Source organism: Thamnophis sirtalis, unplaced genomic scaffold, assembly GCF_051295495.1.
Source record: "Thamnophis sirtalis isolate CommonGarterSnake01/CBP01778 unplaced genomic scaffold, rThaSir2_p1.2 scaffold_5, whole genome shotgun sequence".
Lineage (NCBI taxonomy): Eukaryota > Metazoa > Chordata > Lepidosauria > Squamata > Natricidae > Thamnophis > Thamnophis sirtalis.
Genome location: NW_028261385.1, coordinates 22,797,733 through 22,822,699, shown reverse-complemented (window position 1 = coordinate 22,822,699; position 24,967 = coordinate 22,797,733). Strand labels below are relative to the sequence as shown.

General features: G+C 41.5%; 1 protein-coding gene across 1 annotated transcript; it reads left to right on the top strand.

Annotated features, from left to right (window-relative positions):
- The first annotated feature begins 595 nt into the window (after nt 1–595).
- LOC106550325 (complement component C9-like) lies at nt 596–23,463 on the top strand. Its single transcript, XM_087715445.1, has 12 exons — nt 596–694; nt 2,348–2,441; nt 4,086–4,233; nt 6,273–6,420; nt 9,041–9,179; nt 9,763–9,975; nt 11,867–12,107; nt 14,244–14,369; nt 18,140–18,321; nt 20,124–20,352; nt 22,108–22,282; nt 23,326–23,463. Exons 1-11 carry the CDS (start codon nt 618–620, stop codon nt 22,260–22,262), a joined length of 1,752 nt encoding a protein of 583 aa, XP_087571571.1. The 5' UTR covers nt 596–617; the 3' UTR covers nt 22,263–22,282; nt 23,326–23,463.
- The last annotated feature ends 1,504 nt before the right edge of the window (nt 23,464–24,967 follow it).

The window sequence follows — 24,967 nt, the reverse complement described above, 5'->3', positions numbered from 1 at the left end:
GTGTGCATGGAGGCTTGGGGAGGGCAAAAAACAGGCCTACTGGAAGTTCGAGAAGGCTGGAAACATCCAGCCTCCAGAGGGCCTCCGGAGCTTGGGGAGGATGTTTTTGTCCTCCCGGAGGCTCGACAAAAGCTCTGGAGCCAGGGGAGGGCAAAAAGCCCTCCTCCCTCCACACTGTGGTTCAGGAAGCCAACTAGGCCACACCCACCCAGCAACCAGGCAGAGAACCTCTAAAATTTTTGAAGCCCACCCCTGTTCCATCAGTTCCTAAATATTGAACAATACTGTTCCTGGTGCAAAAATTCCATTTACCAACCCCATTTCTATCATACTTTATTCTGCAGTGGAAACAACGAGGTATCAGTGCTCACGCCTTTCTGAATTTGAGTTCTAAAGCTCGGGGTTTCCCATCTGCCCTTCGCCTCTATTTGTACAAATAGATTTGCCAAACTGAGTACAGGTACAACTAGGCCCAGGGGACTTCTCGGTAGTCAACATGAGCATTGACCTTCATTTGCCTTCACGTTTTGTTTATTGTCCTTTTAATATTTAACAAAAATGAACAAAATAAAAAACTTGAATCTGGGTCTGATTTACTTTTTAATAGGCCTACCACCATGTCTATCTCTTTGCTTCTTATAGGAGTTCTCTGCATTTTAGGAGCAAATGGTTTTGCCTCTGCAGGGAAAACAAGGTGAGTTTATTTTATGGGATAGAAAGTACATTTGGTAGCATTCGTGTATGATCTTCTCCAAATTTCCCGGTACTCTATTTTTAATTTCTGGAAGACAGAAGGTAAGAGAACTACCTGCTTCCTGCCATTTTCCAGATGTGTCTGAATAATCCTATTGAATGCAATAGAAATTATTTCCATGCATAAAATAATCAAATTGTTAAATTAGCCTTATTTTATTAGTAACAGATTGTTAAAATTTATGTACATTTGAACCCAGTTTGTGGATACTGGAATTTCAAACCAAAAATCAAATATTTTTTCCATTAGAGATATTCATAGAAGTATAATTTAGTCAAATTATGACTCTACTTTATGTAATCTGTCTGTTCTTTTCCAGCTTGTCCAAATTGCATATCACAAATGTAATTTGTATTTGTCCACAATTTTTATTCTTACAAAAAAAATGAAAGGAAGAGAGGAGGGTGGGAAGGAAGGAAGGAAGGAGTTACATCTCTCTAACTTGAGCGAAAGCAATTTAAACAAACTGGAACATGATATCTGATGCTCAATACTTGGTAGGCCTTTGCTATTACAGTAAGCGTTGACATTCTAAAACTTTGATGGATGAGGTCAACCTCAACCTCGTCTCAAGGTTTATTTCAAGGATAAATAGCCAATATAGGAATAGCATGGAAGAAGAATGAGCTAAATACTGCCTCTTTATGTGGTGTGTTGACAGTAAGGCAACTGTTTGCCTTTTATCTTGGGTCCCCATGTATTGTTCCTACATCAGTGGTACAGAGAAAGTATCTGAGAATTCTTTAAAAATATGAATGTACAAACCCATCAAATCATTTTTAAAAGCTTCTTTGTTCACATCAGGTAATATCTATCATGTTTGAATTCTGTTTTTAAAATAAGAATTGTACTTAGAAACTGCAAATCATCTGCAGGAGTCAACCCACTTTTTCACACTATAAGAAAGATGTTGAGACTCTAGAAAGAGTGCAGAGAAGAACAACCAGGATCATTAGGGGACTGGAGACTAAAACATTTGAAGAACAGTTATAGGAACTGGGCATGGCTAGTCTAGTGAAGAGAAAGACCAGGGGAGACATGATAGCAGTGTTCCAATATTTGAGGGGCTGCCACAGAGAGGAGGGGGTCAAGCTATTTTCCAAAGCACCTGAAGGCCAGACAAGGAATAATGGATGGAAAGTGACCAAAGAGAAATTCAATCTAGAAATAAGGAGGAACTTTCTGACAATGAGAACAATCAACCAATGGAATACTGTAGCTTGCCCTCGGAAGTTGTGGGAGTTTCATCACTTGAGACTTTCAAGAAGAGATTGGACTGCCATTTGTCAGAAATGGTGTAGAGTCTCCTGCTTGAGTGGGGAGGTTGAACTAGATGACCCATAAGGTACCTTCCAACTCTGTTAATCTGTTAAACCTCTTCTGTTAAACATTCCAAAATGCAGCTTCTGTGGAATCTTGAAATCAAGTATTCTCATGCAAGGTTATGTATCAAGAGACCACAATGATGCAACTAAATGACCAGGCAAACAAAGTCATATTGTTCCCTTTCAATATGTAGATACAAACATTGTACATATAAACAGTGTTAAATCAGAAACATTTCAATTAACTTTAAGACTTTTTTATTCTAAGGGTGACCCGAGAACCTAATTCTCCAGAGCCCATTGACTGCTCTCTGACTCACTGGAGTGATTGGGGGCCATGTAGTCCATGCTCAGAAGAAAGAGTAAGTACTTTTTCCATAATTTATCTTGTATTAAAAGGGCTTCATAAAGAAGATTTATTTATGAAATAAAAGCTCCTTGGTGGAGATTAATTCCAAATAGTAAAAGAAAAAAGGCTTTCTTGTCTGGAATCACTGGTTGTCCACTAATTATAGTGAAATTAAATTTGAATGGATGGTAAGAGATTATCCATTTAAATTCTTTTCACAGTATAGATGTATGCATTTTTGGTAGCTATGAAGATTCTCAGTCATCCAAGTTATGGTTGTCCCAAAGGTGCTTTTTCAAGAGGCAACTGGACTTTCTGGTTTATCTTTGAAGAGGTTTCGCTTCTCACCCAAGAATCTTCAATTCAGTGCTGGGTTTCAAAAAAAATTTGAACCTACTCTGTGGGTGTGGCCTCCTTTGTGGGAGTGGCTTGCCGGCCATGTGACCTGGTAGGAGTGGCTGGCCATGTATTTTCTTTCTTTCTTTCTTTCTTTCTTCCTTTCTTTCTTTCTTCCTTCCTCTCTCTCTCTCCCTCTTTCTTTCTCTCTCTCTTTTTCCTTTTGTCTCTCTGTCCCTTTTTCCTTTTTTTCTTTCATCTCTCTCTCTTTTTCTTTCTTTTTTTCTTTCTTCCTTTCTTCCTCTCTCTCTCTCTCTCTCTCTCTCTCTCTCTCTCTCTCTCTCTCTCAGTGGTGGGTTTCAAAAAATTTTTGGAACCTCTTCTGTAGGTATGTAGGTACTTTCCGGGTCCACTGGTGAAACCTCTTCTAACCAGTTTGGTAGATTTGACGAACCAGTTCTACCAAACTGGTGCGAACTGGTAGGAACCCACCTCTGCTTCAGTTCTTCAAGAGCTGAAGAAGCTTCTTGGATGAGAAGCAAAAGGTCTTCAAAGAAAAATCAGAAAGTCCAGTTGCCTCTTGAAAAAGCACCTTTGAGACATTTTCATCTCAACAGCAGCAACTTTAAGATGTATGGATTTCAACTTTCAGAATTGGAAATACACACATCTTAAAATTTGCTGGGGTTGAGAAACATAGTTGCAGATGATCATCCAGTGATTGAGTGATAGTCTGTCCTCCTAATAGCAATAGCAATAGCACTTAGACTTATATGCCACTTCACAGTGCTTCTACAGCCCTCTCTAAGTGGTTTACAAAGTCAGCATATTGTCCCCAACAATCTGGATCCTCATTTTACTGACCTCGAAAGGATGGAAGGCTGAGTCAACCTTGAGCCTGGTGAGATTTGAACTGCCATATTGCAGGCAGGCAGCAGGCAGCAGAAGCAGCCTGCAGTACTGCACTCTAACCACTGCGTCACAATCTTGTACCCTGAATTTCCCATCCTTTCTATCTTGGGGTAATAAAATACTTTTCCATTTCTTTCCCCTTGTATATTTATTTTATTTATTTATCATCTTTTGGAAACAGCCCATCTCCCTTGCGAAGGGATTTTGGGTGGGGCACAAATAAAATATTAAAACATAAAAGTATATCAAATTTAAAATTTATAAAGGGGCAAGGACGATTAAACTTCAATGTTAATCATGAATTAAAAGGCAGAGGGAGACCAGCCTCATTTCCCCCAGCCATTCATCTCCTCCACAACTGACTGATTCTGAGCCTGTTTTAATTTCATTTTTAATGTCTTCCACAAAGTACCGCTCAAGGAGTATTGTGAAGTTTGGACAGTTTGGAGGAAAGCCATGCACTGTCCCTCTGAGCGACAGAGAGTCCTGTGAGCCAACAACTCCATGCCCAGATGAGAGAGGTCAATGTAAGGATCAAGAGTTTGAATGTGAAAATGGTAGGTATCAGGGATGGTTCCCGGCTGCTGCTATTGCCAGTTCGCTCAGGGATGCGCCACACTCATGCGCACGCTTGATGCACGCTACATGCTCATGCACAGTACTATAAAAATGCTTCTGCACATGAGCAGAAGCCAAAAACAAGATGTCGGCACCAACGGCGCCACTGAGAGAACCAGTTTCGGGGCGTGGCGGGCCTGGGTCACTGCTGGTTCCAGCAACCCAGGCCACTAAGTTACTACCTATTCGGCTGAACCAGTCCGAACCGGTAGGAACTCACCTCTGGTAGGTATGGAGATCCTGACATCATTTCTCTACTGCTATCACTGATTATAGTGGCATCTTTTTTTTTTACATGAACCTTTTCTTTATTTATTCTTTATAAATTTAAAAGATTTACATTGCTGCTTGCATTGTAACAATACTGGGTAGCCTACAGAATAATTAAAGCAGTATTTCCCCTACAATCAGAATAAAAAGCAATGAAGACTATAAAACTCTATAAAAACTCATGGCACCCTAGGGCAGCACTGTAGTTCACACGTTCATCTTCCAATATGATATATGCCATCATCTGTCAGCAGTGCCCCTCTGCATGCACTGAACATGCAGGCTCAGATGTTGTGATCCACTAATCCTTCCCACAACGTTCAATTTACTTGTTCATTTTTTCCTGAGATACTTCACTATAACTAAGTGGGTAGAACCACTTATATAAACAGATACTTTCATTTATATTAAGAAGCATTTGTTGCTCATAACAGATCTGCTTATCACTTCTTACCAGCATTTGTATGTCTTAAAATGTCACAGTATATACAGTTTGTTCCAGTCTTGTCACCTTGTCTTATACCAGTCATAAAATCTATTCCAGACTTCAAAATATCCTGATTCCCCTTTATTTTTAAGTTCAAGATGACAAGATGAAGATTCAGAGCCATACCATGATGGTTTAAAACTCTAGGAGAGTGCGCTTCTTTGCAAGGAAAGCCTCCAGATGCAGAAAATTACAGATGTGTTCTTGCTTGCTTTTAAGCCATAAAAAAGCAGCGTTCTCCCATTCCACATTTTTTCCACCCCCTGCATTGTGCAGCGTGATGTTGAATATTCTGTTTGCTAATGTTATTTTTACAATAATATTTTCTTTATGCATGCTTTTTTTATAATTGATGGGAAAACCACACTGTCATGTTCAGGAAATATTAAGTATCAAAGTTTTATGATGTTTCCTGTTTAAAAAGCTGAAGATCTTTCTCAGTTTCAGTATACTTTAATCACCAATATGTATTATTTCCACTGCATTATGATATTATGATGATTGTTGCTTTTCACCAAAGAAATCTGTTTAAAAATAGTTTACATTACATATAGGTGTAGCTACATTTGAACTGAAATGCACCATCTCATTCAAAACTATTATAGTATTTCCCCCCAAGGCAAATTAACACTAAAGCAGTCAGTCATTCTCACATAAATGGTAGTTTGTTTTATTTGGGCTGCAATTTTGGGGGTGGGCTTCTGGGGGTTCGCAGATGTTCGGGAGAACCTCTTGCTAAGATTCTGTGCAGTTCGGAGAACCCCCAAATTCCACTCCTGGTTGGCCCCACCCATGCTGCCCCTCCCCTCCCAGGAGTCCCCATGTGGCCTGTTTTGGATTCAGGTAACTTCAGGGTGCACATGGAGGCTTAGGGAGTGCAAAGAATGGGTCTACAAGACGTTCGGGCCCATTTCTGGCCTCCAGAGTGCATTCAGAGCCTCAGGAGGCCATTTTCGCCCTCCCGGAGGTTCAACAAAAATCTCCAAAGCCCCTCCCCCTCACCGTGATGCAGGTGGCTGAGTAGGCCATGCCCAACATGGCCACGCCCACCCAGCAACCGGGCAGAGAACCCCTTGCTAAACTTTTTGAAACCCACCCCTGAGTTGAGGTCCAATACACAACCAGGGAAGGCAGTGTTGATTTATGGAAGCATTCAACATATCCAATTACATATCCAATTACATATAATTATAAATGTTTCATTCTTTGTTCTACACTAAGGATATTGTCTGAAGAATAGGCTGGTATGTAACACAGAAAATGACTGTGGTGACTTTTCTGATGAAGATAATTGTGATGAAATCAAACGCTCTCCCTGTGGGGATCGTGACATTGATGAATCAGAACTTGGAAGAACAGCTGGACAAGGGTGAGTTCTAGAAAATGTTCGCCAGAAGAATACAAATTACAGGTGCTACCTGATAAGGCTGGAATCCTCAAAATGGCTTTCAAGAATGCTAAAGTTGTGAACACCTTTCTTCATTCCACCAGGATCACACACACACACACAAACACACACACAAACACACTTTAAAAATTATTTGATTTTGCTCTGGCCTGTCATCTACTTTCTGCTAAGGACAGGGATGGGCTGTTACAGGTTTGCCCGGGTTCAGGAGAACCCGTAGCTAACATTATGGCCAGTTTGGAGAACCTCTAAATACCACCACTGGCTGGCCATGCCCACTCCCCTCCACCCCTCCCCTCCCAGGAGTGTCATGGCCCATTTTGGATGCGAGAAAAGTGTGGGGCCAATGCGGAGGTTTGGGGAGGGGGGAAAATGGGCCTTCCGGAAGTTCAGGATGGCTGGAAACAGGCCCGTTTCCAGTCTTCAGAGAGCCTCCGAAGCCCAGAAGAGGAAGTTTTCACCCTCCCAGAGATTCTGGAGCCTGGAGAAGGTGAAAACACCCCCCCCCCACTCTACCCACCGTGGTGATGACTAGGTCACACCCACCATGGCCATGCCCATCCAGCAACCGGGGAGAGAACCTGTTGTTGAAACTTTTGAAGCCCACCCCTGACTAAGCATCATAAGACATTCTATGATGGGAACACTTTTTTTTAAAAAAATGAACGTATAGTAACAATCAGCTGGTGTGTAGGGCCACTGACCTTTTATCAACCCCTTGCAGTTAATGAATTACCATTTTGCTTTCTGATCCCTACATTTCAACATCCTGGAGATGTAATAAGTTCTTTATTATTTTTAGCTGCTTCTACATCTTGGGAAGATCAGATCTGCCTGTCAATGATTAGAATGTTCTATCTGCTAACCTTGGGATCTTACGGATGTTCGCAAAGCCAGTTTTATTTCTTCTGTTTTGTACTGCTGACAGCATGCCAGCTTAGAACAAATCAATCCAGCCCAGATCTTAACAGAAATGGATCGGATTCATCCACTCTTTTCTAGCTCAATGAAAACCTTTTTCCAGATTGTCTTGATCTGCTTTAGAAAGGGGCTTCAGATTAATCCAATGTAGCCCTTTAATGGATAAACATGTAAACCCATATGATAATTTAGTTTATGATCCTTGAAATGATGTGATCTTATAGGTTTCAGGCACTATACTTTCCTTATTGAGGCACTTACTCTCTGGAATGATATCTCCCCCACCACCCCCCTCACACACACACACACATACTTTAGGACAGGTCCCATCGTAATGACAGTCTGAAAATCATTAAAAACTTGCCAGGTTATGGGAAAAGGTCATTGTATAATCCTCATAACTTTGGTTTTTGACTGGTCTTCATTGGCCAGCTAAGGATTCTTTTGTAAGTCATCTTCTCTATTCTATTATTTGTAAGTTACCTAGAAATATTGAGGAGCCAGAGTGGCTCAAAACTGAGTTAAATAATTGCTAAAGTCTATCAAGCAATTTATGCTAATATTTAAGGAAACATAATACTCTTTGTGTCAATTCAGGGGTTAGGTTACCAGGCTAGAAACCAGGAGTGAGTTCTAGTCCCATCTTAGGCATGTATGCTGCATGGATGACTTGGGGATAGTAACTCTTAAGCCATCATCCGTGGGTGGCAAACCAGTTCAACTGTTTCTTTCTTTTTTTTTTTTTTTGCAACCAATGGATCAACACAGATTTGATAAAAATGAACTTGGGGGAAAATGCTAGGAGAAAAAAAATATGGCTCAGTGGCTACGATGCTGAGTTCAGAAAGGCCAGCAGTTCAGTGGTTCGAATCCATAGTGTCGCGTAACGGAGTGAGCTCCCATTACTTGTCCCAACTTCTGCCAACCTAGCAGTTCGAAAGCATGTAAAAATGCAAGTAGAAAACTAGGGATCACTTTGGTGGGAAGGCAGTGGTGGGTTTCAAAAATTGTTCGAACCTACTCTGTGGGTGTGGTGTCCTTTGTGGAAGTGGCTTGCCACCCATGTGACTGGATATGAAGATGCCTACAACACTTGTCAGAACCACCTTAAATTACCTCACACACAGCACTGGCATGCATAAGAATATGATGTAAACTTGTTTTTTAAAAGGCATCTTTGGTTTGTGTTAAAACAACTTCCACACACGCAATGTTCTGATTGCACCACAAACGCAGTAGTCATCCTTACCTTTCACAGAGGCACTGAGTTTTATAAATATGAGCATGATAGTGTAGAATAATCATATCCAAGGACCAGTGGTGGGTTTCAAAAATTTTTGGAATCTCTTATGTAGGTGTGGCCTGCTTTCCGGGTCCACTGGTGGAACCTCTTCTAACCAGTTCGGTAGATTTGACGAACTGGTTCTACCGAATAGGTGCGAACTGGTAGGAACCCACCTCTTTGGGAAGGTAATAGCGTTCGTTGCCCCTTCGGTGTTAAGTCATGGCGGCCACATGGCCACGGAGATATATATACAGTATCTGATTTGTCTTTATTGTATTGGCTTTATATTTTTTAAAGTATATGACATTTAATAGTACAATGAGAAATTTGATGATTAATATCTCTTTCCTCCCTCCCTCCCTTCCTTTCTTCCAGTGTGAATGTGTTGGGAATGACACCGGCTCTAACTGCATTTCAAAATGAGTTCTACAATGGCCTCTGTGACAGAGTCCGTGATGGGAACACAGCCACTTATTATCGCAAGCCATGGAACGTGGCTGTCCTCAGTTATGAAGTAAGCTTCCTTGTGTAAAGCAAAGCTTTGTTTTGCATCAAAAGGCAAAATCCAACTTCTATAATGTCATGGATGTGTGCATATAGTTTTCTTGGCAACTTTACATAAATATTTTGCCATTAGCTTAGGATTTTTTTTAAATTCCATTGTTTAATTTAAAGGAATTTCTAATGTCCCATCCAGATAGTCCTCAATTCTAATCCTACTTAGCCTTTTAAGATTATCCAGAAACAATCAGGTGCTTTTGTTGCAGCAAAACAAACCTGGCAAAACCATAATGCAGTGCTATCTAGTTTTGGGTGGGAAATTCTGATAATAGTAAGGTTTCCCTCTCCATCTTTACTAATTCAGACTCCCCATCATAGTGTTGGCCATAGGCATTGGGATTACAACATTCAGAAATTCCCATCAGCTGTAACCTCTATATGGATGAAAGGCAGGAGTTATAAATATTTTGTTAAATGCTGATAAAACTATAGTGAGTACACCTTGGGGTACCAAAGGATGCCATCACAGATTATGTTGTTTATCATTATCATGTCTGTTAGTCAGCCATTTAATGGTATATTTTCTGCCTTTCAAGACAAGAGGAGACAAACGCTTTACACGTGAATTCTACAGCGACCAAGGATCAGCAATGAAACAAATATTCAAAACAAAAACACAGTCTTTCTCTGCAGGCTTCTCTACTAAACTGACACCAACTGAGTCCAAAGAAATAGCTACTATTGTGGGAAGCTTCAATGCTAGCAAATCATCCAACATGAGTGCATTCTTAAAACAAGCCAAAGAAACGGTAAGCATTTTTTAAAAATAAAAATTACCATAGGTAAATATGCATTATTCCAGAGGAATAATAATAATTTACATGCCATTGGCTGCATTCATGCTGAATTGGGTTATTGCAATACCAAAAATTATTAACCTTGTTTAGGTTTTTAGTGTCTTAGGATGAGATGAGAATCCATTTATTAGTTTAATAATGTACTTAATGTACTATGCAAATCCCCACAATGGATTATCTTGATAACCAAAATAAAGATGCTGCATGAATACAGAGGGACAAAACCTACAATCCTCTGCCTACTTTCCTTAAGTAAGGTGCACAGGATGATACCAAAGAACTAAAAACCCTAACCCAACCCACATACTGATACGTTTTGTGGTGGAAGTATTTACAACAGGTATTTAATGAAGATCTTGGCTGCTACTCAGTGTCAGGTTTCTTCTTAAGAAGAAATCTCCCTCCCAGAGACTACTTCCTTCTAACTCATAAATACTCATAAACTCCTCATAAATACTTAACTTCCTTCCCGTTCACTTTATCTCCCTCTTCCTCCTCCTAGGGTTATCAAAAGTGAGTTAAAGAAAAGAATGTTCAGGATTTATTAATGAGTTTGCTTGGCATCACTCACCTCCTTTCCTTGGGTCTCCTCAGCCAAGACTCATTTGCATCTCCTCCAGTTCCTCCCTACAGACTGGGGCCTTACCCTCTGTCCATAGCCAACTGTCTCCCTCCTTCCTATCTTGGGTAGGAATCCCATTTCTCTGGGATTTCTCTTCCTCCAAGGGAGCCACCTGTTGACTTTTCTTCTTTGTTGTTGACAACTGATCTGCATATCCACATCAACTTTACTCCCCAGGTTTTCCCTATGGTCATGTCCTTCTAACAACAGCCTTTGTTGTTTTCAATGTTTCTGTTCCTTCTTCCCCTCTTTTTCTCTGCTCTCAATCTCCATTGTTGGGTTATACGGGCAGCAAGTCCTCCATCAACTGTCCCCTAGGGCTCCGGTCTCTGGTCTCCGGTCTCCAGCAGCATACACAAGGCTAGACTGATAGGAATACTGTCTATCGCTATTGGGTAGCAGCCAGTTCATCCACCCACACTTCAAGGAATTGAGAAGAATTGAGCTTTTCCCCTTTTCTCTTTTCATTTGCTGACTCACATACTAAAGAATCATATTCCATCTCAGTGGTGGCTTTCTCTCGTAGGGGAAGTAATCATGATTACAAAATACTGTATTTTTTCAGAGTATAAGATGCACTGGAGTATAAGACGCACCAAAATTTTGAAGAAGCAAATAAAAAAAAGTTTTTGCACTCTGCAGACCTCCCAAAAATGGCCCATTTTTTCCGGAAACTGGCCTATTTCCCCCAAAAAACAGCATGAATTGCCTTTAGGAGGCTTGTAGAGTGCTCCTGGGGGGTGGATACCCCCCCCCCCAAAATGAGCAAAAAGCAACCTGTTTTTCATGAAAACAGGTTCGTTTTTTGTTCCAAAAAAGGGCATGGATAGCTTTTTGGAGGCTTATAGAGTGCTTCTGTGGCTGGGAGGGCAAAATTGAGCAAAAAAATGGCCCGTTTTTTGCTCATTTCTGCCCTCCCCAGTCCCCAGGAGCACTCTCTAAGCCTCCTAAAGGCTATGCACAGCCATTTTGGTGAAAGGGCAGGGTTTCAGGAGGCAAAAAAATGCTGTATTCAAGTGTATGCTGACATTTCTAAACTGCTCAGAGAGTGCTGTAAAGCACCGTGGAGTGATATATGTCTAAGTGCTATTGCTATTGTCTATGAATTCCTGCATGGTCCATATATAAATAAATACACAATAAACAGAGGACAATGTAAAAGAGTGCCACAATCTCATTCTCTACCGCTATAACTTCTATATCACTATTTTCTCCTTATAGAATCCCATCTACTTACATGTCAAATCTAATATACAACTGGGAACTTTCCAAATGCGAAAACGTGATTTGCGCTTGAGTGAGACTTTCCTGGAAGAGCTAAAGGTTTTGCCAAGTACCTATGAGAAGGGAGAGTATTTTAAATTTCTGGAAACATATGGAACTCATTACTCACATAGAGGAATCATTGGCGGACAATATGAGCTACTATATGTGTTGGATAACCAAACTCTTTTAGCACATGGTAAGGACAGAATGAAAGTGGTCTCTTATACATAAGAGTAAATTATGGAATAATGGCATAGCTGACAATCAGAGCAACTGATTTCTGACCATAACCCTGTGTTTTTTAAAACTTCAAAAACCTCAACTTGGATTGGTTCAGGGTACTAATTAGAACAGAATAGAATAACAGAGTTGGAAGGGACCTTGGAGGTCTTCTAATCCAACCTCCTGCTTAGGCAGGAAACCCTACACCACTTCAGACAAATGGTTATCCAGCATCTTCTTAAAAACTTCTAGTGTTGGAGCATTCACAACTTCTGGAGGCAAGTTGTTCCACTGATTAATTGTTCTAAGTGTCAGGATATTTCTCCTTAATTCTAGGTTGCTTCCAGTGGTGGGATTCAGCCAGTTCACACCTATTTGAGAGAACCAGTTGTTAACTTTCTAAGCAGTTCAGAGAACCGGTTGTTGGAATAAATCTTATTTTGTTTTGTCCCACTTTACAGGGCTAATCCTGTAAGGAAGGCAGGAAGGAAACATTCTGGTGTTGTTTCTAGCCTAATCTTTATTGCCCTGCTTACAGAAACTGCCTCTCTGGTTAACCCTTATTACATTGTAACAGCTAAAGCAAAGTGCCCATCAACAGGAGTGACATTGAGTTGGCCACACCCACCCAGTCACATGATCAACGAGTCCCACCTACCCAGCTGGTCATTAGGGCAGAGAACCGATTGTTTAATTATTCAAATCCCAACACTGGTTGCTTCTCTCCTTGATTAGTTTCCACCCATTGTTTCTTATTCTGCCCTCAGGTGCTTTGAAGCTTGACTCCCTCTTTTTTGGGGCAGCCCCTCAGATATTGGAACACTGCTATCAATTGCACCTTAGGGTGTTTATATTGAGTCACTGTTAATTTTATTGTTGACTGCTACACCTCAAAGACAACTAGATTGGCCTCCTACACCATAGAGGGAGTGCTGTTTTCGCCTTCCCCAGCCTCTGAAGGCTTTCCTCGAGTCTCTGGGAGGGTGAAAACTGCCTTCCCCAGGCTCCAGAGGTTTCTGGGAGGCCAGTTTTCCCCTCTCCGAGCCTCCACGCAGGTCCTGCACTTACCTCACATCCAAAACAGGCCGTGCGGAGACTCCTGGGAGAGGCGTGGTGGGGTGTTGGGCATGGTGGGCGAGGCCAGCTAGGGGTGGGATTTGGAGGTTCTCTGAACCACCCGTAACATTAGCTATAGGTTCTCCCGAGCCCGGGGAAGCCCGTAGCAGCTTACCCCTGGCTTGAGAGCACCCATGGTCAGGCTGAGAAGTGGTACCTGGCCTCTGAATTTCACACCTCACCATTGGTAAGGTGATTACTGCACTGTCCCACATGGAACAACTTTTGTTAAGCCTATGGTCTTTTTTCTTTCTTTCTTTCTTTCTTTCTTTCTTTCTTTCTTTCTTTCTTTCTTTTTTCCTTCCTTCCTTCCTTCCTTCCTTCCTTCCCATCTTACAATAAAGGAATTCTACGTACCCTACATTCAAAGCAATAATAAAACCCAAATGCCAAAGATTTCAGTTACTTGAGAACTCTTATATTAGAGGTTGGTTCAGATCAGTGGTGGGTTGCCGGGGGTACGCCCCAGTACGGGTGTACCGGAGCCAGCCCGGAGCACTAGATACCATTCCATTCCGGTGCTACGGCCTCTCTTCTTACCATCATTTTACGTCTTCAGTGCTTCCACGCACACGCATAGCGGGTACAGCGTCTGCCTGACACTCTGCTGAGCGGCTGGAGTGTTGTGGAGACTCGCAGAACCACCAAGACGCATGTGTCTGCTGCACACATCCACATGGATGCCGGCAAGCCCGTTCCAACTGTACGGATTGGAACAGAATCCGCAACCCACCACTGGCTCAGATCTCTAGTAAGAGCTACTATTGTTTCCCTGAAAGCAGCTATTAGGAAAGCAATGACATCTGAAAAACAAATAGACATGCCTGGTGGGGGCGGGGGAATAAAAAGAAAGTGTCACAAAGCTAAAAAAAAATCTCCAATACTTCCCACCTTGCAACTTCTTCCAATGGATATAAAATCAGGAATTTGATAGCATATTTTCTGTGTAACAATTGTGTAAACCTCTGATCATTTTTATTGACTCTATTTTCAGGACGCACTGCAGAGGATGTAAACGAATGCTTAGGCTTTAATTTAGGAGCTACTGTCACTGCAGATACTGCAGAAGCCAAAGCGCATATTAAAGCTAACCAATGTAAAGCCAGTGGATTTCAAAACGGTGAGTACATCACCCGCTACCTTCTTCTGACATTTTGATGCCCAAGTTTGCATATTGATTGGCACATTGTATCCCTCATACAAGAACTAGGATGTGTTGCATCAATCACATGCTGTATAATCACATTAAGTAATGAACAATACGGATATACATATTAATGCCAGTATCATACAATATATAATGAGCGGTGTGGTAGCCTAGTGGTGAGGATGCTTGCCTGTCACTAGGAAGATTGAGAGTTCAATCCTAGATAGCCACACAAAGAAGGAAGTATCTGCTGCGAACTCTGTGTGTGTGTGTTGTGTGTATACCATCTTGAATTTTCTCTCTCACACACATATACCAGAGGCCCTCTGTGTGTGTGTGTGTGTGTGTGTGTGTGTGTGTGTGTGTTATTGGCAAATTTGACTTATTCCCTGCTCAACATAATCTATTTCCATTCTTCTTCTTTAATATGGATTTGTGTATTTCAAACTTTCGTTTAGTTATGTACTAAAAATAAAATAAAATCAGTTTTGTAATCCTTATCTATGCAGAGCACCCATCCACCTGCAGTTTGACATAGTGGATTTTATATTTCCCATGCTACAGTATGTTTCAACTGCATTTTATTTCATAGTGGCTAAGATGCTGAGCTTGTCGATCGAAAGGTTGGCAGTTCAGTAGTTCAAATCCCTAGCACTGTGTAACGGAGTGAGCTCCCGTTACTTGTCCCAGGTTCTGCCAACCTAGAAGCTCGAAAGCATGTAAAAATGCAAGTAGAAAAAATAGGAACCACCTTTGGTGGGAAGGTAACAGCGTTCCGTGTGCTTTCGGTGTTTAGTCATGCCGGCCACATGACCACAGAGATGTCTTTGGACAGTGCTGGCTCTTCAGCTTTGAAGCAGAGATGAGCATCGCCCCCTAGTGTCAGGAACGACTAGCACATATATGTGAGGGGAACCTTTACCTTACCTAAGAAAAATATATACTATCACTGTATACTATTAGCTTGAGCCTTCTTTCAGCTAAGCTCAACTCTAAGTGACTGGCTGCTTGTTGTCTATAGCAACAAAGATTATTTGCCATTGTTTTCTTCCTGTTTTATTTTTTTAAAACTTTCCAATCTAGTGTATAAGCCTGGCATTTCCTCATAGTCTCCTGCCCAAATACTTATCATATCCAACCCCATGTTGCTTTTTCATGAACAGCCAAGGTCAGCTAAGCATTGTAGAAGTGTTAGAAATGTTGAGCTAAGACAAATCCAGTAAAATAGAGAGAGTTTGGAAATGTTTGGAAATGTTTATTCCATTGGTATGCCGCCGTATTCCCAAGGGACTCAGGGCGGCTAACAAACAAGGTGGGGGGGGGGGGGAAATACAAACCACAGAAAAAAGACAAAACAAGTTAAAAACAAAGCAAGAGTCGCAACAATTCAAGTGGGGCTGGGAACTCATCAGCCCCAGGCCTGTCGGAACAGCCAGGTCTTAATGGCTTTGCGGAAAGCCTGAAGGGTGGTGAGGGTCCGGATCTCCACAGGGAGATCATTCCAGAGGGCCGGAGCAGCCACAGAGAAGGCCCTCCCCCGAGGGGTCGACAGTCGACATTGGCTAGCAGATGGTATTCGGAGGAGGCCTAATCTGTGGGATCTAATTGGTCGTAGAGTGGGGTTTGTTTATCACTAAGTAAAGCAAGTCACTCTTTTTGTCCATGGCTTTCTGGTTTCAGGTGAGGAAGAAAAAATAAGATGCACATCACTGTGTAATATCAGTGGCAACACTTTAAATATTGGCTGAATCTGAACTGAGCACCCAGTTGTTGTTGTTTTTGTTGTTGTTGTTGTTTGGTTTCTTTTGTTTGTTCAGTGTTGACTCCTGCCTGGATTATTCCTGCCATTTTGTTGGCAATTTTTTGGGAAGTGGTTTCCCATTATCTTCTTCCCAGGAATGAGTGGCCCAATGTTACCAGATGGCTTTGCACCTAACCAGTTCTAAGCCTGATGCCTTAATTACTAGACTGAAGTGGCTGTTCTGAACACCCAGAAAATTAATTCATTAGAATTAATAATACATAAACATAGTGTGGATGCTGCATTTATTTACCAGTTTCACAGTTTTAGCATATTGCAAGACTCATTTTGCCAAACTGCTTCTGCATGAATCTGGGGAGAATGGTTTTCCAGGTAGCAAATTGACAATTGCTTTGAGAGCAATTGTTTCACACGCTGCGTATGGTGTGTTGTGTTCTATGCAGAAGTGGACCAGGGGTAGGTTCTGGCAGCCACTACCGCCATTTTGCTCATGGTTGCACAGTGCATGTGTGCACTTTATGCACGCAGCATGTGCATGTGCAGTACTATAAAAATGCCTCTGCGCAGTTCGGGAGCGTGGCAGGCCTGGGTAGCTGCCAGTTCCAGTTATCTAGACCGCCAAACCACTACCGGTTCAGCCAAACCAGTCTGAACTGGTAGGAACCCACTGAAGTGGACTGTACTCTCAGACCAATCTTACTGCAGTTTCAGGTAACATATTAGCAGCCATGTAACCTGATCAGATTATCCAATCAGGATGAATGTCATTGTGTATGTAGTCTGCTCTTTCACAGAAATGTTGTGTTGTTGGGTCTTGGTAATAATAAATTCCCAGGGAGGAGGGCTGTCTACCAGCTGTAAAGAAGATGATGGTCCAACTCTTCCTTCAGAGACCATTGATGGACTAACTATTCTGGACATTTTTTGTCCAGCTGTAGCCTTTCCTTTAGGCTGAAATTGATGGAGAAGATAGTTGTATGATAGCTCCTGAGAACTCACCAAGTGAATCATCTGGACCCTTCTCAGTCAGGATTCAAACCTGGATAAGAGATTGAGATGTCATTGATCATACTTCTATATTATCTCTGGCAGGAACAGGATGGGATGTTGCATGGTCTTAACCTCTCAAAGACTTCAATACCATTGAACATCAGAAAAACTGACAAGAATTTGCTAGCATGTCACCAAATTGGGGCCATTTAATCTGGTTGCATTTTGGAGACTTATGGGATATGTGCTGTCATGGGATGTGTGTTGTCAGCCCATAGATTGACATTAAGGCTGGCTTGCAGGCATTGATGGAAAAAAGGAAAGTGAAAGCATCTTTAGAAGCACAGCATCTCTATGTCTCTAAATATGTGAATCCCAATCTTTTGGGCACCAGGGACCAGTTCTGCAGAGAGAGGATTTCCCATGCACCAAAGGGGGCATAATTTTGTGTTGCCTTCATCCTGTGGATGGGGCTTTACTTATTTGCTCAGACTGGTTTCTGGCATGCTGCAGACCAGTGCCAATCCATGCGTTGCGGACTCCTACTCTAAACCATGAAATAATTGAAGAGTGACTGAGCAAGATGCCTATTCTAAAAGATTGCCCCAGTCATTTAGGCACCATGGAATTCTAGCAGAAATTTCTGGATAATACATTGGTTCTCTGGATCACCAATATACAAGATAGAATAGGCAACACCATGCCACCTGGAAGATAATCCCAGAAAATCGCTTGATACCAATGAATGTAGAAAGATTTAAATTCCTTAATCTGGGCAAATGTAGTTGGCAGAAACTCTTGGGTAATTCATTTCCAACTATAATCAACATCATCATTTTCCTTTCTTCCAAGTGAAAGCGAAAAAAATCAAATCAAATGAATGTTCAGTTGCTGGTATCATCACCATCATCACCACCTCTTTTTATTACCCAAGAAAAATCTTCAGACTACTCTTCGTATTATTTCACCTCCTTTTTTTTTTCTCCGCCAGTTGATGAAGTGAAACAGAGTGGGATTATCCAAGATATAGTCTCTATGGTTCAAGGTGGGACAACAGCTGCCTTAACCAAGTTGAACGAGTTGCTTTCATCAAATGTAAGGCTAATTGATGTAGAAAACTATGTCGAATGGGCTGCTACACTACCTCAAGCTCCCGCAGTGATAAGACAAGAGGTGAAAGGGTTTTCTTTTATCTATAAATAAGTTGTAGAAGTTTTCAATAAATGTAAACCCACAAATGAAAGAGTTTTCCTCTTTCTTGAAGAAATATTTTAAAGGTTGCAAATTTTTCAGAGTCAAAGATTCTGATCAAGTAAAGCTAAAGCCGCACTCCAGTGAAGTTTAACTGCTGTGGTTTCTATGATGTTTTCTAGGAATGGCTCACCATAGCTTTCTTCCAAGTTGTTTTTCACTTTACATTCTGGTCAAAAATCCTGGGATTTCCTAATAATCCATCCTTCCTTCCTTCCTTCCTTCCTTCCTTCCTTCCTTCCTTCCTTCCTTCCTTCCTTCCTTCTTGCCTTTGCCTAGATAACAAAGCAGTTCTTTGTTATCTTCTATTTCACAAGAATGTAATTTTTTAGAGCTATGGACCATGATCAGCTATGGACCATGATCAGCCCTTCTTCAGAACCCGAAGAAAGAAGTATGTGGAATTAAGAGGAAAAACTAGCATTAACTTTAATTTATAGTAAAATTAATCACATGAAATGGGAGAGAATGAATGACTAGAAGGTCCTATTCTATTCCTTTTATAATTATATACATTTATATAATTTATGGTTATAATTATGCAACAATCTTTCATTGGGGACCTCGTGTAAGAGTTTTGAAACCTATGGACTCCTATTTTAATTTTCCAAAAAACTTTATTTCTACAACTAGCCTCAGCAGGAGTTTTGTATTCATATCATTTGCATTAGAATCCTGGTTGACTAGTTCCAGCTAGTCCACCTAATCTCACAATCCAAACTGTATGCATCATATAGACAAAATTTCATCTCAACAAGTTTTGTCTTACAGTACTTAACGTTTACAAACAACATTTCTCTCATTTTAAATTAGCAATAGCAATAGCAGTTAGACTTATATACTGCTTCATAGGGCTTTCAGCCCTCTCTAAGCGGTTTACAGAGTCAGCATATTGCCCCCAACAATCTGGGTCCTCATTTTACCCACCTCGGAAGGATGGAAGGCTGAGTCAACCTTGAGCCGGTGAGATTTGAACAGCCGAACTGCAGAACTGCAGTCAGCTGAAGTAGCCTGCAGTGCTGCACTCTAACCACTGCGCAACCTCAGCTCTGCGTAATATATAATAAAATAAAATTGTTCTAAGTCAGGGATGTCAAACTCAAGGCCCATGGGACAGATCCAGCCCGCAATGTGGTTTGCATCCGGCCTGCAGGGCCAACTTGGTCTACCCAATGTGAAGAGGAAAGATCAGGCCAGCGTGGCTTCAGCCCGATCTACCCAATGCGAAGTGGAAACATGCCAGCAGTTTGGGGAGTGGCATCAAACTAGCCCTGCCCACCCAGTTGGTCACACCCACCCAGACAGCCATGCATGCCTGGCCTTCCGAGGTCAACCACAGCCCTGATGCAGCGCTCAGTGAAATTGAGTTTGACACCCCTGTTCTAAGTGAACATGCTGATCTCTTGCCCTATCTTGATGGCGCTACTTTCCTGAGGCCTACTTCTAAAGCCCCTCACAGACATCTCTAATATCATGAAAGAATTACTGGGAATTTGATAGAAAGATTGACACTTGACAGATATTAATGATGGATCTGTAGTAAAATGAATCACTAAAATCTGCAGTTGAAAAAATCAATTACTGAGAAGTGGTAAATATAACGTAGGAGAACGTGGATCTTCTCAGGATGAAGTGCTATAATCCGTATTTTCTTTATGTACAGAGCCGCGAAATAATGCTAAACAATTATTTAAACTAAAAAAGTGCATTAAATATTTCTGCAGTTAACCTCAATCTCGGAACTTGTACCGCTGAAAATCCCAGACTCTCGAAAAAAGAAAGAAAATCTGGATTTAGCTGTAGAGGATTTCGTGGCTGAATACAGCGTATGCAAATGCCAGCCTTGTCTGCATGGTGGGACAGTGATGCTGATAGATGGAAAGTGTGAATGTGCCTGCACTCCATTGTACAAGGGGGAGGCCTGTGAAATACCCAAGTCACCTTTCATACCAGGTTAGTGACTTAGCATATATTTTAATGACACTTTTGTCTCTACTGTGTTATTTACAAATATACAAAACCTATACAAAATGTACAAAAGTTAATTATGTGGAGTTAACCCATCCTGTCATCTGAAATAAAAAAGAGTTATGCAGTTCTCAACTTATGACCACCATTGAGAGCAGAATTTCTGTTATTAAGTAAGCATAGTTGCTCAAGTCCCGGCAGATTTTATGATGCAGTTAAGCAAATTTATCTTCCTCTGTTGACTTTGCTCATCGAATACTGGCTGGGAAGGCTCAAACAGTGAAGTTAGGATTGGAAGGCAGGAGTTAAAAATTAAGAGTTGGTAAGTAAGGTGAAGGGGAACAATAGGAACGTATGAGTCTGGAGGCCCAGATTCAAGGCGGAGGTTCAAACAGATGTTCACATATTGCACTGAACCACAATGTGATGTACCTGTTGTGGCTTCTTCAAGAAGGTGTTTACTACCTCCACCTCCAATGCTGATTGAAATACCTTGTCCATTAGGGATGAAGTCACCATGACTCAGATCCAAGCACATGTGATTTCCTGGGAGCTCTTAACTAATCTAGAGGGACATGGATCTAATGTACAGGTGTTTGGATTTATAGCCCCGAGAATCCTATCTACGCACTAAAGAATTACATGAGCATAAGGAGGGTAAGGAATGTAGATTAGATTCTTCCAAGATATTAGGGCAAAACCATGTCTCGGTCAATTCAACTGCAACTGCCCATTTTAACTCTAACCTGGAGTGACTGTCAGGTGCCTAGAAAATTCTTCACAGTCATTCTGTTGAGATTCTGTTGTTGAGATTCTTTCTTTCTCAGCCCGGGGCAAGTCATTGTGAAACAGATTACTGGTTGACTATCTATAGACACGATAAGAGAAGAAAAATAATAGTAATTTGCCACTGCAAGTGACAGCCCCTAGAAAAGTACATTATAAACAAATAAAATATAATAGAGAGTTACCTCTATATTACCAATTATTTTTAACTGAGCAGGAATTGAAACTGTAACTATAGGTCTATAGAACAGTTCAAATGTAATTAGACAGTGCATTGTTAATCAATGTTTTTTGGGGGGAAAACTGTATTGGTTGATTTGGATTTATGCAATATAGTTAGTCCAAATACCCAATCGACATACAATTAAAATATAGCAATAGAAATAGCACTTAGACTTACATACCGCTTCACAGTGCTTTACAGCCCCGTCTAAGCAGTTTACAGAGTCAGCATATTGGCCCCAGCAATCTGGGTCCTCATTTTACTGACCTCGTGAGGATGGAAGGCTGAGTCGACCTTGAGCCTGGTGAGATTTGAACTGCCAAATTGCAGGCAGCTGGCAGGCAGCAGAAGTAGCCTGCAGTACTGCATTCTAACTATTACGCCACCAGGGATCTTTAATACTCTATGATTGTGAGATTTTTTTTTTTTTTTTGCAATAGCAGTAGACTTATATACCGCTTCATAGGGCTTTCAGCCCTCTCTAAGCGGTTTACAGAGAGTCAGCATATTGCCCCCAACAATCTGGGTCCTCATTTTACCCACCTCGGAAGGCTGGAAGGCTGAGTCAACCCTGAGCCGGTGGGATTTGAACCGCTGAACTGCTGATCTAGCAGTAGCCTGCAGTGCTGCATTTAACCACTGCGCCACCTTGGCTCTTGAAGGAAGACAAAGTGATTTCTAAAATTCTGAATGTTCTGAAGTTAGACAAATTCTTTTTGATCCTGATCCAGCTCAAATCGCCATTGATGGGAGCTGGAACTGCTGGTCTAACTGGTCCACATGTGGGAATAAAGAACGTCGGCGAACAAGACAGTGTAATAATCCTGCACCTGGATCTGGGGGCAAACCATGTCCTGGAACGAGTGTAGAACAAGGCCATTGTTAATTACAGAAGACTACTAACAGGTTTGTAACTTCTGAATGTGCATAATGAATATGGTACTATTTTAATATGGAATATCCTGAATTTAATATTTCTGGAAGCAGCTTATCCACATGGAGAGCTGAAACTGTGAAGGTTTTGCTGGTTATATCAGAAAGGAGGGAGGGAGGACAGAATGAAAGAAGGAAGGAAGGAAGGAAGGAAGGAAGGAAGGAAGGAAGGAAGGAAGGAAGGAAGGAAGGAAGGAAGGAAGGAAGGAAGGAAGGAAGGAAGGAAAATATTTGGTAATTTTGATTTTCCTGTCACAGGAGGGAATGGAAAATGTTTTCTCAGAATTCAGCTGACTGACTCAGAGAGAGCAAAGATTGATAGAACTTGCTTGCTTTCAGTTGCTATTCCATCACTAGTTGTTCTTGGGATCTAGGCTGATGAGCATATGGACTTACTGTAATTATTTCTGCAGATGTTTAGTTAAGGAATTTAACAAAAGCTTAGTTAAACTAAAGCTTTACTCTTAGTTTCATCTCTTTCTCTTTTTTAGTACAGAAAACAAATGCATTTATAGATATAAATGCAGGGGTGGGCTGCTGCGAGTTTGCACGGGTTTGGGAGATCCTCTAGCTAAGGATCTGCCCAGTTCGGCGAACCCATAAATCCCACCCCTGGCTGGCCCCACCCATCCTGCCCACCCTGCCCCACCACTCCCAGGAGTCTCCACACGAACTGATTTGGATGCCAGTTAAGTGCAGGGCCTCTGGAGACCGGGAAGGCCATTTTCACCCTCCCAGAGGTTCAAAGAAATCCTCTGGAGCCCTGGGAGGGTGAAAATGCCCCCCCCCCCCTGTGGTGCAGGAGGCTAGCTAGACCATGGCCACACCCACCCAGCAACCAGGCAGAGAATCCATTGCTAACATTTTTTAAGCCCACCCCTGTATAAAGGGCAAGTCTATTCCAAACAGTAAGAGCCAGATTGGAAAAGCTTGTAATCCAAGTCAGAAGATGCCAATTTTGGATCAGACCTTTTTCTATTGTGCCTTTTCATATGGATGTTTTCTGTGCCTTTCAGCAACCTGAACGTCCCTTTCAGATCTACGGATCAAGATTCTTGTGACCAGATTGAATTAAAAGCTATTGATCCATTGGTCTCTGGATTTCAGAACATCACTTTCTATTACGCAATAAATTTGATGGCTTGCAGAATGCACATCTGTGTTGTTTGCTCTTATCAACTTCATGTTTAATCCTTTAAACTTAGTGCCCTCAATATAATGGCACTTCATTTTATTTTACGTCACCGTACTGGTTATTTTACTGTTCCCACACAAAAAGAAGATAGAATAAGAAACATGACCAACCATAATACTTTGTATTATGCAGGCTTGCTGACTGCCAGCTGACTGCAATTTGGCAGTTCAAATCTCATCAGGCTCAAGGTTGACTCATCCTTCCGAGATAGGTAAAATGAGGACCCAGATTGTTGGGGGCAATAGGCTGACTCTGTAAACTGCTTAGAGAGGGCTGTAAAAACACTATGAAGTGGTATATAAACCTAAGTGCTAAGTGTAATGCAATTCTACCCATTAACCCATGATTTATGGTGAATATGGCTATTTGTAGTTTTTTGCTAAACTGTGTTTAGCAGAGTATGGATTAGGATGATTTGGGTTCACTTGAAAGGTGAGAGAGAAACCATACAGGAGGGAAGGCCAGTAAGTTTAATGTTATGGATGTTTATATTAGCTTTAGCTAGCATGTCCGATGGCTACAGATGAAATTAATCATAATCCACAATGACTTCTAAGCTCACCTCTATTGGAGTGAGAGGCTGAAAAACTCAACTTTAGCAGGCAAAATTGATCCCTTTAAGTAGGCATTGAACAAAATATCTTGTTCCCACCCATGGAGGTTTGCACATTTCCTGAAAATAATACATTTGAATTTACTTTGCATTTTTGGGGATAAAAACAGATGACTTGTTTGGACATTCACACCAATGGGTACACGAGTCTCATCTGCCAATGACTAAAAGTATTTTTAAATATGCAACTGTAAAAATGGCCGGAACCTTCTTTTTCTGAGATAAATGGAATTCTTATCTGAAGCAGCATAAGGAATGATTGTAGGGCTAAAAATAGCGCAAGTAGTCCACGATGTACAGAAATAAATTTAGCAACTTTTCAAAGTTACAATGGTATCGAAAAGAGTGACTTTCAACTAGTCCTCACACCTATGAATCTGGGTGAAATGCCACCAGTTCAGACTGGTTTGCCCAAGGCTGTAGTAAAAATGCTACCATTTCACCTGAACCAGTAATAAAAAAAATTAAACCGTTTTGGGCGAACCAGTATTTCTGACGATCAGCTGTGACAAGCTATTTATATTGTAAGTATTATATTATACTTATAATCTAAGTTGCATGGTTCAGCGGATTTTCCACACACACACACACCCCCATGGTTTTCTACTTACCTTTCAGGTATGCTCAGTAGCAGGTTCCGCCCACCTGCCTGGGTGTCAACAGGTCCGTTTTTGACACCCTGTGCATGCGCGGAAAGTCCTGTGCATGCACAGAGGTGGCGCATGCGAACCAGGGGTGGGTTCTGGCTTCTGCTACTACTGGTTTGCTCAGGGACAGTAGCAAAAACCAAAATGGCGGTGCCTATGGTGCTGCCAATAGAACTAATTGGGGGGGGGATGGCAGGCCGAGT

Bases quoted from the DNA above. Each gene is read 5' to 3' on its own strand.
- LOC106550325 (XM_087715445.1), top strand. From the start codon at position 618: ATGTCTATCTCTTTGCTTCTTATAGGAGTTCTCTGCATTTTAGGAGCA. The intron at 695-2,347 runs GTGAGTTTATTT...TTTTATTCTAAG, and splicing joins GCCTCTGCAGGGAAAACAAG to GGTGACCCGAGAACCTAATT. The intron at 2,442-4,085 runs GTAAGTACTTTT...TCTTCCACAAAG, and splicing joins GTCCATGCTCAGAAGAAAGA to TACCGCTCAAGGAGTATTGT.